This window comes from Oncorhynchus nerka, linkage group LG11 (assembly GCF_034236695.1).
Source record: "Oncorhynchus nerka isolate Pitt River linkage group LG11, Oner_Uvic_2.0, whole genome shotgun sequence".
NCBI lineage: Eukaryota > Metazoa > Chordata > Actinopteri > Salmoniformes > Salmonidae > Oncorhynchus > Oncorhynchus nerka.
This window is the reverse complement of record NC_088406.1, coordinates 67,794,508-67,811,010: the sequence shown is the minus strand read 5'-3', so window position 1 is coordinate 67,811,010 and position 16,503 is coordinate 67,794,508. Positions and strand designations below refer to the sequence as shown.

The window sequence follows — 16,503 nt, the reverse complement described above, 5'->3', positions numbered from 1 at the left end:
CAACCACCCGGACAGCTGATGAAACTGAGGAGTATTTCTGTCTGTAATAAAGCCATTTTGTGGGGAAAAACTCATTCTGATTGGCTGGGGCTGGCTCCCCAGTGGGTGGACCTATGCCCTCCCAGGCCCACCCATGGCTGCACCCCTGTCCAGTCATGTGAAATCCATAGATTAGGGCCTAATGAATGTATTTCAATTAACTGATTTCCTTATATGAACTGTAACTTAGTAAAAATGTTGAAATTGTTGCATGTTTATATTTTTGTTCAGTATATGTTCGTATGTAATGTTGGAAATTGCCAGGGACCTCTCGATACGATACCAAAACGATAATTAGGTGCCGAAACGATATGTATTGAGATTCTCACGCTTCTATATGTATTGGGATTCAATACTGTAACTTTATTGCAATTCGATGTTCCAAACATATTGCTCAACATATGTCTGCTGCATTGGGACAAGAGAGCCATTACAGAACTCGTTTTTATCAGTCATGAAAATAAGTGCTGAAAACATCTTGGATCCATCTTGAAAAAGAAGATGGAGAACAAGCTATGAAGGAAAAATACTGGAGTTTCGGTGCAGGTACAGCCAACTAACGCAAAAATAATATTGTGATAGTCAAAACGATACAATATATTGTAAAACATAATATCCTGATATGTAACTGTATCGATGCCCACCCCCAAACATTAGTAAATAGTGTTCAACTTCAATAAAATTACAGTATTTTGGCTATGCCAGAACATCAAACAACAAGTCAGTATCATGTGACAATATGAGCGTACCCAGATGCTCAACTGAGGGACTTAGTAATAATAATTGTAAAAACTCTTACCCCAGTACAATTCACATGATGACTATAATATGTCAGCTAAAGAGAATGGTTATCAACTGGCTTTGCCTCGGGACCCAAATTGAACCAGATTGTCTCAGTCGCGACCCAATATTCGCATCGCGAAAAATAACCGTTGCAATTATATGACAATGGAACAACATTCCCACCTCTTTCAATGTCAATAATTACTCACTGGTTTGAGAACACAAGATTAATCAAAATGACACCGCTAATAGCTCTATATTAAAATACGGTGATTAAAAAAATCTTCAAAGTAATTTATTTTCTGAAAAATGTAAATTCATTATAATTTCTACACACTTTCTACCTAGTTTAAGTCGTTTAAGTTGAGACTAGTATTTTTGTAAAAATAAAGAAGAAAAATATACAGTATATATGTATTATATATATTTACATATATATATACAGTTGAAGTCGGAAGTTTACATACACTTAGGTTGGAGTCATTAAAACTCGTTTTTCAACCACTCCACAAATTTCTTGTGAACAAACTATAGTTTTGGCAAGTAGGTTAGGACATCTACTTTGTGTATGACACAGTTGTTTACAGACAGATTATTTCACTTATCATTCACTGTATCACAATTCCAGTGGGTCAGAAGTTTACATCGACCAAGTTGACTGTGCCTTTAAACAACTTGGAAAATTCCAGAAAATTATGGCATGGCTTTAGAAGCTTCTGATAGGCTAATTTACATAATTTGAGTCATTTGGAGGTCTACCTGTGGATGTATTTCAAGGCCCATCTTCAAACTCAGTGCCTCTTTGCTTGACATCATGGGAAAATCAAAAGAAATCAGCCAAGACCTCAGAAAAAAATTGGAGACCTCCACAAGTCTGATTCATCCTTAGGAGCAATTTCCAAACGCCTGAAGGTACCACATTCATCTGTACAAACAATAGTACGCAAGTATAAACACCATGGGACCATGCAGCCGTCATACCGCTCAGGAAGGAGACGCGTTCTGTCTCCTAGAGATTAACGTACTTTGTTGCGAAAAGTGCAAATCAATCCCAGAACAACAGCAAAGGACCTTGTGAAGATGCTGGAGGAAACAGGTACTACAAATCTATATCCACAGTAAAAGTCCTATATCGACATAACCTGAAAGGCCGCTCAGCAAGGAAGAACCCGCTGCTCCAAAACCGCCATAAAAAAGCCAGACTACGGTTTCCAACTGCACAAGGGGACAAATATTGTACTTTTTGGAGAAATGTCCTCTGGTCTGATGAAACAAAAATAGAACTGTTTGGCCATAATGACCATCGTTATGTTTGGAGGAAAAAGGGGGGGGGGGCTTGCAAGCCGAAGAGCACCATCCCAACCGTGAAGCACGGGGTGGCAGCATCATGTTGTGGGGGTACTTTGCTGCAGGAGGGACTGGTGAACTTCACAAAATAGATGGCATCATGAGGCAGGAAAATTGTGTGTATATATTGAAGCAACATCTCAAGACATTAGTTAGGAAGTTAAAGCTTGGTCGCAAATGGGTCTTCCAAATGGACAATGACCCCAAGCATATTTCCAAAGTTGTGGCAAAATGGCTTAAGGACAACAAAGTCAAGGTATTGGAGTGGCCATCACAAAGCCTTGACCTCAATCCTATAGAAAATGTGTGGTCAGAACTGAAAAAGCGTGTGCGAGCAAGAAGGCCTACAAACCTGACTCAGTTACACCAGCTCTGTCAGGAGGAATGGGCCAAAACTCACCCAACTTATTGTGGGAAGCTTGTGGAAGTCTACCAAAAACTTTTGGCCCAGTTAAACAATTTAAAGGCAATGCTACCAAATACTAATTGAGTGCATGTAAACTTCTGACCCACTGGGAATGTGATGAAAGAAATAAAAGCTGAAATAAATAATTCTCTCTACTATTAATCTGACATTTCACATTCTTAAAATAAAGTGGTGATCCTAACTGACCTAAGACAGGGAATTTTTTAATATGATTAAATGTCAGGAATTGTGAAAAACTGAGTTTAAATGTATTTGGCTAAGGTGTATGTAAACTTCCAACTTCAACTGTATATATAAACATTTTTACTTAGACACCCGTCACCCATTCCAAACCTTCCTGCGACCCACCAGTTGAGAATTGCTAAGCTAAATAATGGTTCCCAGATATCCCCTGTGTACATCTAAAGCCACACTGCTACAATTTTTCCACGTTGTGGATACTCCTATGTCTGATAAGGCTACTCAGGAAGGAGAAGCTCTTGTAACATCGTTTGCACTTGAAGGGCCTCTCCTTGGTGTGAACGGTCTGGTGCCTCTTCACATAGTTCGCCTCAGTGAAGCGCTTCCCACACGTGGGGCAGGTGTATGGCTTGTCGGCGTCCGTCCTAATGCTCGGCCTCCCACGTTGTGTCCCAATGACACCAGAGGAGGTAGAAGCAGGACCAACCACCCTCAGGTGGTTAGTATTTGAGCTCCCTCCTTGACCTCTAGCCATTGTTTGGGTGTGGTTGGGATTGTGTGCTGTGTTACAGGATAAGTACTTCTTGTGGTGAACGCCCATCCTGACCCTGTCTGTATTGGTGGGGTAACCATGAGGTAACTGAGGAAGGCTAGACCCAGGCCCTCTATGAATCCAGTCACCAGGCATTAGACAAGACCCTGAAGGAGAAGACAGACTTCCTGTTAGACTCCCACCAGGGGGGTCTCCCACCACTCTCTGTGAAGGCTGAAGCCCAAGGTGACCTGCTCTGTTCATCATGGATACTGTGGTGTTTTTATCATAGGAACAGGAGGGTCTATCTCTATCAGCCCCTGCTCCATCCCTGCACTGAGACTGTGAAGAGAAGGGTCTGGGCTGCAGACCGGATCCATGAGTGGAGCCTCTGTCTCTCTGATGACCACCAGGACTGTTGTTCAGTCCACCTGTCCACTGGTTGTGTTCTGTGTGGTGGTGGGGTCTCTGTCCTTCGCGGTTGGGTCCTGGTTCTGACTCGCGAAGGAAGAGCGACGGCTCCTGATCCAGTGTCCTGATCCGGGGCCAGGGTTTGAGACCAGCCGCTTCAGAGGTCCAGTCTCTCCCACCAGCAACACCAGATATCCGCACGTCCTCATGGACTGCAGACTGTAAATACAAATTGATACATTTTTATATAAGAAACACCTTGCTGTACACACAGAAAAATGACATTATAAAATGCTAACCACAGTCAACTACCTAACCATATGGAAACATTGGAGTTTATTTTTTTAAAGAAAATCCCTGTGTTGATTCAAGAATGAAGTATGTTTTGGTTGGGCTGAGATATAGGAAACTCAGTCCCTGCAATGATATAAAAATAACCAAGTCAGCACAGGTTCAATTTTGTATTTGATTTCAACAAGATGGTCATACACTCCACATGGGACAGTGACGTTTTCAACGAAAATCACAGAAGTGTGGTACTGAAGCAATCTTTCCCATTGAAAGCACTTCAGCCAAGCCTGAATTCAAGCAATAATGACACAGATAGTTAAAAATATATATAACTAGATTATAGCTTCCGTCCAAATGTTGTGAATTATATATATATATTCATGTCAGTCATTAGTCAACTCCGCTACACGTAAGTTACTTCAGACAGTGAATGCTAACGATGGCTAACTATGCTAACTATTCTACCAGCCTGTTTAAATGAGTGTTAACATGCTAATAGCACACCCTGCACCCGAAAATATATATTATTAGGGGTATGCAGTGGGTTGATAAAGATAACAACAAAGTATGGGACATTTCAAACAAAAATCTCAGCTAATGAGAAAACAGTCATAGTATTTAAAGTAAGAGAATTAAAAAGTTTTAACAAGACAACCTTGGTTCTAATTTGTATGGGCTCCAATGGCAGATTTTGAGCGATTTTTACATCCATCCCCCAGTAGAGGGGGGATGTGAAGATGCTGGAGGAAACAGATACAAAAGTATCTATATCCACAGTAAAACAAGTCCTATATCGACATAACCTGAAAGGCCGCTCAGCAAGGAAGAAGCCACTGCTCCAAAAACCGCCAGAATTAAGCCAGGCTACGGTTTGCAACTGCACATGGGGACAAAGATTGTACTTTTTGGAGAAATGTCCTCTGGTCTGATGAAACAAAAATAGAACTGTTAGGCCATAATGACCATCGTTATGTTTGGAGGAAAAAGGGGGAGGCTTGCAAGCCGAAGAACACAATCCCAAACGTGAAGCACGGGGGTGGCAGCATCATGTTGTGGGGGTGCTTTGCTGCAGGAGGGACTGGTGCACTTCACAAAATAGATGGCATCATGAGGAATTAAAATTATGTTGATATATTGAAGCAACACCTCAAGACATCAGTCAGGAAGTTAAAGCTTGGTCGCAAATGGGTCTTCCAAAAGGACAATGACCCCAAGCATACTTCCAAAGTTGTGGCAAAATGGCCTAAGGACAACAAAGTCAAGGTATTGGAGTGGCCATCACAAAGCCCTGACCTCAATCCTATAGAAAATTTGTGGGCAGAACTGAAAAAGCGTGTGTGAGCAAGGAGGCCTACAAACCTGACTCAGTTACAATAGCTTTGTCAGGAGGAATGGGCTAAAATTCACCCAACTTATTGTGGGAAGCTTGTGGAAGGCTTCCCGAAACGTTTGACCCAAGTTAAACTATTTAAAGGCCATGCTACCAAATACTAATTGAGTGCATGTAAACTTCTGACCCACTGGGAATGTGATGAAAGAAATAAAAGCCTAAATAAATCTCTCTACTATTCACATTCTTAAAATAAAGTTGTGATCCTAACTGACCTAAGACAGAGAATTTTTACGAGGATTAAATTCCAGGAATTGCAAAAAACTGAGTTGAAATATATTTGGCTAAGGTGTATGTAAACTTCTTCTCCGCAATGAGTCTGGATCTGAGTACCTCCCCGACCCTTCACCAATGTGAACGCATTCGGGGCCGACTGATTGGTCCAGAAACCGATGGGTTGGGCCAGAGCCAGAACACACGTGGGTAAAGCGGAGGTTTGAAAATTCGTCATTGGCTTTGATACTCTAAACCCCAAACTTCAACTAAATCTGGGGAGAAGTCTGTCCATAATAAAGTGCTGCTCTGCCTTCTTAACAACACTATCAATAAGGCAGGTTCTACAGGCCCTAGTTTTGGCGCACAAATATGGACTTAGGAAAATTACAATTGGCTCAGAACCGGGGCAGCACGGCTGGCCCTTAAATGTACACAGAGTGCTAACATTAATAATATGCATGTCAATCTCTCATGGTTCAAAGTAGAGGAGAGATTGACTTCATCACTTGTTTTGTAAGTACTGTTAAAATGTTGAATGCACCGAGCTGTCTGTTGAAAGTACTAGCAAACAGCTCGGACACCCATGCATACCCCACAAGACATGCCACCAGAGGTCTATTCACAGTTCCAATGTTCAGAACAGACTATGGGAGGACCACAGTACTACATAGAGCCATGACTATATGGAACTCTATTCCACATCAGGTAGCTGATGCAAGCAGTATAATCAGATTTAAAGAACAGATAAATACACCTTATGGAACAGCGGGGACTATGAAGAGACACACACACATAGGAACAGACACAAACATACACATGCTAACACACGCACTCTACACACACGTACACATGGATTTTGTGTTGTAAATAAGATGTCGTGGAGTAGTGGCCTGAGGGCACATACTTAAGGTGTTGTGAAAAGTGCAAATGTAATGTCATGTAATAGTTGTATATATAGTAGCTGCCTTAAAGGCAAGGTTCACCCATTTTGAATGTTATATTGTTTTTGTGCATCTCTGAGTGATGTTCTATCGATTCCCTGGGCCATTTCATGTTTTCATGTGTATCTGAGTTACTGGCGTTCAAGCAGGCAGAAATGCGTCCGGTATGATGTAGCACCGTGTTAAGTCTCTCACTACACTGGAAGTTAATAGGAATATTACTTTATATCGTGAAAACATCTATCATACATCTCAGATTTCAATACTGGCCAATGTCATAACTCAGGGAGGATGTCTTCTCTCCAATGAGCCTTGGAACATATTTTTGCGATATTCCTTCCTCAAGAAATGTGTAATTTAACAGAGGGTCTTGCACATTTTTCCTATTTGTCTGCCTCTTTAGTCCAGGGTGCATTGCATGGTGCCATTGACAAAGATGTTACAGAAAGGAAATAGGAATCCAATGAATGAAGCAACGTATAAAGCCCCACCCAGCAGACTGTCACACGGTTTCTAAGCTAATCATCGCGCAATCCCTTCTCAAAGTCAGTGTATATGTCGAGAAACATGCCTATTTTCCTCTAAAGTACATAATGTCACGATTCCAAAGCTATATGATATTACAGATAGCAAGTTAGTTATTTAAAATCTCTGAAAATATTTGTAACGTTGTACTTCTTCTTGACAAACATTGTGCTAATGTTGAGTTTTTGAATTGCTCAGAATGCACCATGCTGGCATCTCCTCAAAAGTATATTTGCTGTTGCCAATGTTAGACTCCACTGTGAGGCACATCAATCTGCAGGTTGAACATGGTGAGATTGATATTGCAGGTTGTTTAGGCGATTTAACAGCTAAATAGCTACGTCACATGCTGATATTATATTTGGTATTATTGTTTGTAGCTATGTTTGCTAGCTTGCTACATATCTAGCCAGCCAGCCAATAGAAAGAGCATTGCATTGTGTAGCCGACTTGAGCTTCAACAGATTTCCACAACGATATCCTTCATAAATACAGATACTCTGATTGGTTAGAGACGATACAATCGCTGATGACTTTGTTTTGTACAACGCCCCTCATCACCACAGACGACTTCAATGATGGCAGTCTCAGAGTAAAGTGTGAAGCTAAATAAGAAGCTAAATAATTTGGTGTGAGTCATCAGGCTAATCGAAGGCAGGCTAAAGGCAATACCTGTTCGGGGGTTAACCTGATGCGCCATCAGTCTCTGTGAATCACAACTATAGGAGCATTACTAGCCGTGTCTGTTCTTTCCCACCACATACGGACACCCCGTACCTCTCAGCCAGTCTGTTGTCATGGAGATGTTGTTTTGTGTTCGACTGTCTGTTTCTGGTTGTGGTTAACAGTGTTGTTGCCCAGCCCAGAGCTGAGGACACTTTCCCATCCACTGACCTCCACTATGTCGCCTCCGGTCCTGGCCTGCTCGGTGACGTTGTCCACAGGAACCTTGGCTGCACCGGTCTGGGAATCCAAGATGACCGCCCAGTCTCCTCTGTTAGCTTCGAGCCAACCACCTGCAGGAAGAGGTTACATGGCAGAAAACTCAACATATGGAGTTTGAGTCAATTACCTGGTTAAGTTCAAACATTATAATGTTTGTTTTAGTAGATAAACACAAGTTGTATTTATTTCATTTTATGCAGGTGCATCTCTATTCCTATTGATGTATATATACACATAGTATATATATGTTCTCGATATGTATTTCTCCCTTACCTTCATCCCAGATCTTTAGTCCACTCTCTGGTCTGTTCTCTATTGTCTCCTCTTTGACCAGCTGCAGATCAGGCATCCCATCTTCTTTGTCTACTGACTGTAAGAGATAGAGGGAGAGGATCAAGAAATCTGATATGATTTGATTGGGCAATGAGGGATTGCCATGGATACTATGCAAACATTGTCATTTATTTGATTACTTGGCACTCTTTAAAAGGATCGTTTGGGATTTTGGCAACTAGCTGTGCTAACAAGCTTAGCGCAAATGGAAGACTTCGTTTACACCTAATCCAGTTTTTGTGCTAAGCAAGTTAGCACTGGCTCGTGAAATTCCCTCTAACTTCCTGGATATTGGACGCAGAGATGAAAAATGGTATCTACCAGTTCATCTGACTTACCCCTTTAATGGTTTGATCATTCAAAGGCATGGTCCCAGACTTAACCTTTTTGGGATAGGGGGCAGCATTTTCACTTTTGGATGAATAGCGTGCCCAGAGTGAACTGCCTCCTACTCTGTCCCAGATGCTAATATATGCATATTATTATTAGTATTGGATAGAAAACACTCTGAAGTTTCTAAAACTGTTTAAATTATGTCTGTGAGTATAGCAGAATGCATATGACAGGTGAAAATCTGAGAAGAATCCAACCAGGAAGTGGGAAATCTGAGGTTTGTAGTTTTTCAAAGCTTGGCCTACCGAATACACAGTGTCTATGGGGTCAAGTTGCACTTCCTAAGGCTTCCACTAGATGTCAACCGTCTTTAGAAACTTTTTTCAGGCTTCTGCTATAAAGGAGGGGGGAATGGGAGCTGAATGAGTCATGGGTCTGGCAGAGTGTCTCAGGCTCGTGACGTGCGCTTCCGACAGAGTTAGCTCTCATTCCAGTGCTTTTCTTCAGACATAGGAATTCTCCGGTTGGAACCTTATTGATGATTTATGTTAAAAACATCCTAAAGATTGATCCCATACATCGTTTGACTTGTTTCTACGACCTGTAACGGAACTTTAGTGCTCGCGCATCATGAAGATGGATTACTGGGCTAAACACACTAACAACAAGTGGCTATTTGGACATAAATTATGACTTTATGGAACTTTATGGAACAAATCAGTCATTTATAGTCGAACTGGGATTCCTGGGAGTCCATTCTGATGAAGATCATCAAAGGTAAGGGAATATTTATAATGTTATTTCTAACTTCTGTTGACTCCAACATGGCGGATATTTCTTTGGCTGGATTGGGCTCTGAGCGCTGTACTCAGATTATGCTTTTTCTGTAAAGTTTTTAAAAAATCTGACACAGCGGTTGCATTAAGGAGAAGTCTATCTTTAATTCTGTGAATAACACTTGTATCTTTTATCAATGTTTATGATGAGTATTTCTGCAAAATCACCGGATGTTTTGGAATCAAAACATTACTACACGTAACGCGCCAATGCAAACTAAGATTTTTGGATATAAACATTATCGAACAAAACATACATGTATTGTGTAACAGGAAGTCCTATGAGTGTAATCTGATGAAGATTATCAAAGGTTAGTGATTCATTTTATCTATATTTCTGCTTTTTGTGACTCCTATCTTTGGCTGGAAAAATTGCAGTTTTTTTGACTTGGCTATCACCTAACATAATCATATGTTGTGCTTTCGCTGTAAAGCCTTTTTTAAATCGGATACGATGGGTAGATTAACAAGAAGTGTATCTTTCATTTGCTCTATTGGACTTGTTAATGTGCGAAAGTTACATATTTCTAAAAAATATTTTTGAATTTCATGTGCTGCCTTTTCAGCGGAATGTTGTCGAGAGGTTCTGCTAGCGGAACGCCTGCCCGAGAAAGGTTAAGACTAAATTAATCAAGACCTGGGCCCGTATCCACAAAGTGTCTTGGTGTAGGAGTGCTGATATAGGATCTGTCCATACAATCATATTTATTATGAACAGCGATCAGCACTCCTACTCTGAGATACCCTGAGTAGAAGTGCTGATTGAGGATCAGGTCTTATTCATTACGATCTAAAAAGGCAAAACTGATCCTAGATCAGCACTCCTACTCTGAGAGGCTAATACCTAATACCATTCAGACAGTAGTTCACAGTGAACTCACCTCACTGAGACTGTGTGTGGTCCTGTGCTGCTCAGCTGGGTCCTCTGTGAGTTCAGGAGGTGTAGTCTGGTTGTCCTCCATGACCATGGTCCCCCCAGGGTTCCCCAGACCCTCCTCACACCCCTCCTCCTTCACCAGCAGCACCTCTGGACCCTCCTCCTGGAAGAGAGAGGTGATACAGACTACAGACATATACTCCCTCAGGTACGTACACACAGATAAACACACTTTCAACATGGAGTGTTTACCCATCCCCATTACACTTGAGTCCTATAATGTAGTTACAGAATTACTTAATTGTTGTTAAACCCATCATGGTGGACATAAATATGTTGTTGTGGATAAATAAGTTAGCTATCATAAGTCAAGTCATACAACCCTGACTAGACTATTTTGAAGTGTACAGTAGGTGTTTGTTAGTCTCTGGGTATGTGTAAGTATATTTAGTAAGTGTATATTGGTTATAAAGTGCTGTTGTGTGTATGAATAGTGTGAGATCAGATCTGATGTGCAGTTCATTCGGACCCCTTGACTTTTTCCACATTGTTATGTTACAGCTTTATTCTAAAATTGATTAAATCATTATTTCCCTTTCATCGATCTACACACAATACATCATAATGACAAAGCAAAAACAGGCTGAGACATTTTTGCACATTTATTAAACATAAACAGATATATTACATTTACATAAGGATTCAGACCCTTTACTCAGTACTTTGTTGAAGCACCTTTAGGCAGTCTCGAGACTTCTTGGGTATGACTCTACAAGCTTGGCACACCTGTATTTGGGGAGTTTCTCCCATTCTTCCCTGCAGATCCTCTCAAGCTCTTTCAGGTTGGATGGGGAGCATCGCTGCACAGCTATTTTCAGGTCTCTCCAGAGATGTTACATCGGGTTGAAGTCTGGGCTCTGGCTGGACCACTCAAGAACATTCGGAGACTTGTCCTGAAGCAACTCGCGTGTTGTCTTGGCTGTGTGCTTCGGGTCATTGTCCTGTTGGAAGGTGAACCTTGGCCCCAGGATAAGGTCCGGAGCAGGTTTTCATCAAGTATCTCTCTTTACTTTGGTCCGTTCATCTTTCCCTCGATCCCGATTAGTCTCCCAGTATCTGCCTCTGAAAAACATCCCCACAGCATGATGCTGCCACCACCATGCAACACTGTAGGGATGGTGCCAGGTTTCCGCCAAACTTGACGCTTGGCATTCAGGCCAAGAGTTCAATATTGGTTTCATCAGACCAAAGAATCTTGTTTGACGATTTTATGTGCATTTTGGCAAACTCCAAGCGGGCTGTCATGTGGCTTTTACTGAGTAGTGGCTTCCGTCTGGCCACTCTACCATAAAGGCATGATTGGTGGAGCACTGCAGAGATGTTTGTCCTTCAGGGAGGTTCTCCCATCTCCACAGAGCAATTCTGGAGCTCTGTCAGAGTGACCATCAGGTCCTTGGTCACCTCCCTGACCAAGGCCCTTCTCCCTCGATTGCTCAGTTTGGCTGGGCAGCCAGCTGTAGGAAGAGTCTTGGTGGTTCCAAACTTCTTCCATTTAAAATGATGGAGGCTACTGTGTTCTTGGGGACCTTCAATGCTGCAGAAATGTTTTGGTACCCTTCCCCAGATCTGTGCCTCGACACAATCCTGTCTCTGCGCTTTAAGGACAATTCCTTCAACCTCATGACATGGTTTTGCTCTGACATGCACTGTCAAATATGGGACCTTATATAGACAGGTGTGTGCCTTTCCAAATCATGTCCAATAAATTAAATTTACCACAGGTGGACTCCAATTAAGCTGTTGCAACATCTCAAGGATGATCAATAGAAACAGGATGCACCAGAGCTCAATTTCGTGTCTCATAGCAAAAGGTCTGAATACTTATGTAAATGAGGTATTTTTTTCTAAAAACCTGTTTTCGCTTTTTCCTTATGGGGTATTGTGTGTAGATTGAGGGGGAAAAATCATTGAAACTTTACAGCCTTATTCTAAAATGTAACAAATATGGAAATAGTCAAGGGGTCTGAATATGTTCTTAAAGCACAGTATATTATAAGGTCATTTCAATGAAAGTCAGAATGAAATGTCCCATTTTGTGTTTATTAAACAAACACGTTTTAAATACACCATATGAAAACCACACATACAAATGTCTCAAATAAAAATTAGCAAAAGAGTCTGAGAAAAAATTAAGTAGTTGAACAGAAGTAATGAAATAGTCATTTGTGAACATCATATAGCCTACACGGTACAAACACATATTGTAACAGACTTTTTCAGCTCACACATTTCCATATATCACACAATGTCTGGATGCAATATTCTACTCAGGAATATTAAACACTGAAATCTGTTACTCTCGTTATTACAAATGCATCTGTGGGTCTTTTCTGCAGACAACAAAGATTTTTTTTTCTTTCTTTAATGCAGGGTTTGATTTAAACATCAGAAGCTGTGTTATAGAGTGGAATGTTTTTTCTGCTGGTGTATACTGAGGTAGCACCTTTCTGGGAACCTCTACCAGCAGTGAGTTCAGACAAACGGCCTCTCTCCTGTGTGGACCTTCAAGTGCATCTTCAAATGGTGGTGGCGGGAGAACCTCTTCTCACACTGGGGGCAGCTGTAAGGTTTCTCCCCTGTGTGGACCCTCTGATGCCTCTTCAGGTCACCAGCCTGGGTGAACCGCATGTGACACTGGGTACAGCTGTAGGGTTTCTCCCCTGTGTGGACCCTCTGGTGGATCTCCACCTTCTGGGAGCAGCTGAAGCCTTTGCTACAGAACCTGCAGAGGAACCGTTTCTCTTTACTACCGCCCGATATTCCTCCCCCTCCCCGAGCCTGGACTCTAGCCCTGTCATTTGAGTTCCATGCCTGATCGAAAAGGACACCGCTGTGTGAATCGGAAGGTGCCAATGACATAGACACTGGGTCGCGATTCCTGAACACGTGTAAAGGGGAGTGGGTCTCTAAGCTTTCCCTGTAGTCTAAGAAGTCACTGGTGTTGCCCTGTGAGTGTCCTTCCCCTAAGTGAGTATTGTCTACATTCCATGGAAGAGGGGTGTCGCCCTCCACTTTCACAGTCACCTCATCCACGACTATAACCCCCTCTTTCTTATCTAGGCACCCTTCAGAGTATACACTACTACTATACCGGTTCCATTCCCCTCTAAACATATCAGTCTGTCTCATATCAGTCTGTCTCTCTAAACCCAAGGATATGTTGCCAGGGTCCATCTCTGTAGTGTAAGAACAAGACGGATCATCATCACCACCAGTGTCTAACGTGTCACCATCCCCACAGGAATGAACAGGCCTCTGGCTCTGGTGAAATACCGGTAAGTACTCTGAGCCGGGAGCAGGAGGACAGCCCAGTGGCCCCTGCCCCAGTCTCTCTGGGTCTGATATTTGTTCAGATCCTGTGTCTAAGAGCCTGTGTGTTACAGTTAAAGTCTTGGTGTCTGTCTCTGAATTGAGGACGGCATCCGGCCTTCCACTGACCTCCATGATGCTGCGTCGGGTCCTGGGCTGGGATGCGGCAGCAGTGGTGGTGGGGTCCTCCGTGGCTTCATAGGGTCCATTCTGGATGTCTCTGCTGTGCCGTGGGTTCTCCTCTCCTTCAGATCTCTCCTGCTTGACCCCAGGGCCTGCAGCCTCTGCATCTGCAGACTGACAAAAAGAGGGGAGGTTATTACCAGTACATGAGTGGAAATGGATAACAATGCTGTAGGGAAGTCTCCCCTATGGCAGATACATTTGGATGCACATGTAAGCAAGTGAATAGCTGAGGGAATCCTTTCTGAAACTTGTCACATTTGATGTACTGTAATTTTAATGGACCACTGTTGCACATACCTCTATTACGATAACGTGCTGGGTTGAGGTCCCACTCCCTTCATCTACAGCTATGGGTTCGTCATTTCTCCATGTATTGTGGCCCGCTGGCTTCACAAAGTTCCTGTGGCTTCCAGTGAGTTGTCCTTCACCTGAGAGAGTGATTGGGTGAAAAGAGGTAGTTAGGTTAGGTGCTGTCAATGCTCAACGCTTTATTGACCATTGTACACTATTGAGTTTTGACGCAGTCTAGAATTGGCAAGGATGTAAGTAACACTTCTCATAACTTCTTGCAAGATAAAGTAATCACTGGAATTATTGCATACTATCCAAACACATGTGGTCAGAAGGGAACGAGGCAAAATGTACCTCTTGCCATTCCTCTGTATCGGTCGACGATCTTGACACTACTGGGACGACTGGCGACGACGCGCTCTCGTATTGTCTTCTCTGCGCGCTCCCGTGCCACCTTCAGTTCCAGTAGTTGTAATTTCCTCCGCAAACCCCGGTTTTCTTTCTGGCTTTGAGTTATTTCCAAACGAAACACTGCGTAGTCATCGTCTACGAGTTTACAGATCTCTGCCACGGCTGCATTCGCTAGCACCTCCATAATGGAGGCTATTTGAGTGTGAAAAACCATACAGTCAGCCATTGTTAGCAGCTAGTTAGCGTCACCTAGATAACATCTATCAACCAAGTCCTGTCTCCAACGCGAATTAAAGACTACTTGGGGTAAGTATGTGATGCTTAGCAGTTAAATTAGTCATATTTTTAGTTCCATTAGGTTAATAAATGTCTAAAAAATAACAATAAAAACGCTAACGTTTAAATTGTTCTCGGTCACTGTTTACTTCCTTTTTAGACTGAATAGAAATGATTTGATTGGTTGGCGTCATGGGGCGTGATTAAATGGAACAAGGAGTGCTCTGAGCTCGGCAGGTTTTCTTGTCATGGTCCTTAATTTATAAACACAATTTTTCTCCACACAGATATTATATATGGAATAATCGGGATATATTGTATAAAAATACCTCTCTGTTTTTAGAATATTGGTTCAGAAATAATATCCTATTGGTGAGCCAACTGGTAAATGCAGAGGGTCTTTTACTCAGTTATAAAGAATTCTTATCACTTTACAAGGTCCCTGTAACACCTAAAGATTTTGCAATTGTTTTAGATGCCATTCCCTCAGGTGTTGCTATGTTATTCAGGAACATGTCAAGACCTGACCCTCAGAGCCTACCTTCTATTGACCCTGTTGACTCATCAGTAGGAAAGATTTGTTTCTCTTTTGGTCCATTCAACAACAGAGCGATACGATCCTTGTTTCAGCAGGATGTTGTATCTATACCTTATGTCATGCCTTACTGGAATGGATTTATTGATAATATCTGTTGGAAAAAAGTTTGGATGTTGCCACAAACATACCTACTTGTTAACAAAATTAAGGAAGTTTCCTTTAAAATTATTCATAAATACTATCCTGCCAACCACTATATGAAGAAGTTTAAGGAAAACATCAACTCAAATTGCTCCTTTTGTAATGACCACCCAGAAACAGTTGTGCATCTTTTTTGGCATTGTATGCATGTAAGAAAACTGTGGCAAGACATCAGTAGGTTTATAATTGAACACATTTATGAAGATTTTACACTATTGTGGAGAGATGTACTGTTTGGATTCTTTACATACAATAGAAATAAGCGGAATCATTTTTATGTAATTCATTTCATTATTCTTTTGGCCAAATTTCATATACACAAATGTAAATTTACAAACAGAAAACCACATTTTCGTATCCTACAAAAAGAAATTGAACTGTATTTTAAGACGGTTAAATGCTCTACTAACAAAAAAGCTGTTTGAATTGTAAGTATATGCATGTCCCTTAAGGTCCTTGTGTAATTGTAATGTGATATTGTACCCCCTAGCTCGATTGTCCATTGTTTGTAATCTATGTATGCTTGTGTTCCCTCATGTGCTTTATGTATTGATTTGTTGTTAATAAAAAATTAAATAAAATAAAAAAATAATAAAAATCAAGCAAACAAGCTTCCTCTAAAAACTGCACAAAAAAAAAGGAGTGCTCTGAGCTGCTCTTTGAAATGCTATTGCTTGCTGCGTTATAAATTCATCAAAAAAATTCACAGCCATAGTGTATCCACCACTGAAATATACATAAATACAAATTAACAATCACCACTTTTCATGATCAGTATCCGTGACACTTAGAAAGAACAGGGTGTTATCTATAATATATACAAAT

General features: G+C 41.5%; 1 protein-coding gene across 1 annotated transcript; it reads right to left on the bottom strand.

The window, feature by feature from the left end:
* Positions 1-379: 379 nt before the first annotated feature.
* On the bottom strand, positions 380-16,095 carry LOC115137558 (uncharacterized). The gene is made up of 7 exons (XM_065024867.1): positions 14,607-16,095; positions 14,259-14,389; positions 13,905-14,072; positions 10,411-10,569; positions 8,301-8,397; positions 7,977-8,098; positions 380-3,938 (listed from the first exon to the last, which is right to left on the bottom strand). Exons 1-7 carry the CDS (start codon positions 14,887-14,889, stop codon positions 3,012-3,014), a joined length of 1,887 nt encoding a protein of 628 aa, XP_064880939.1. The 5' UTR covers positions 14,890-16,095; the 3' UTR covers positions 380-3,011.
* Between the last annotated feature and the right edge of the window lie 408 nt (positions 16,096-16,503).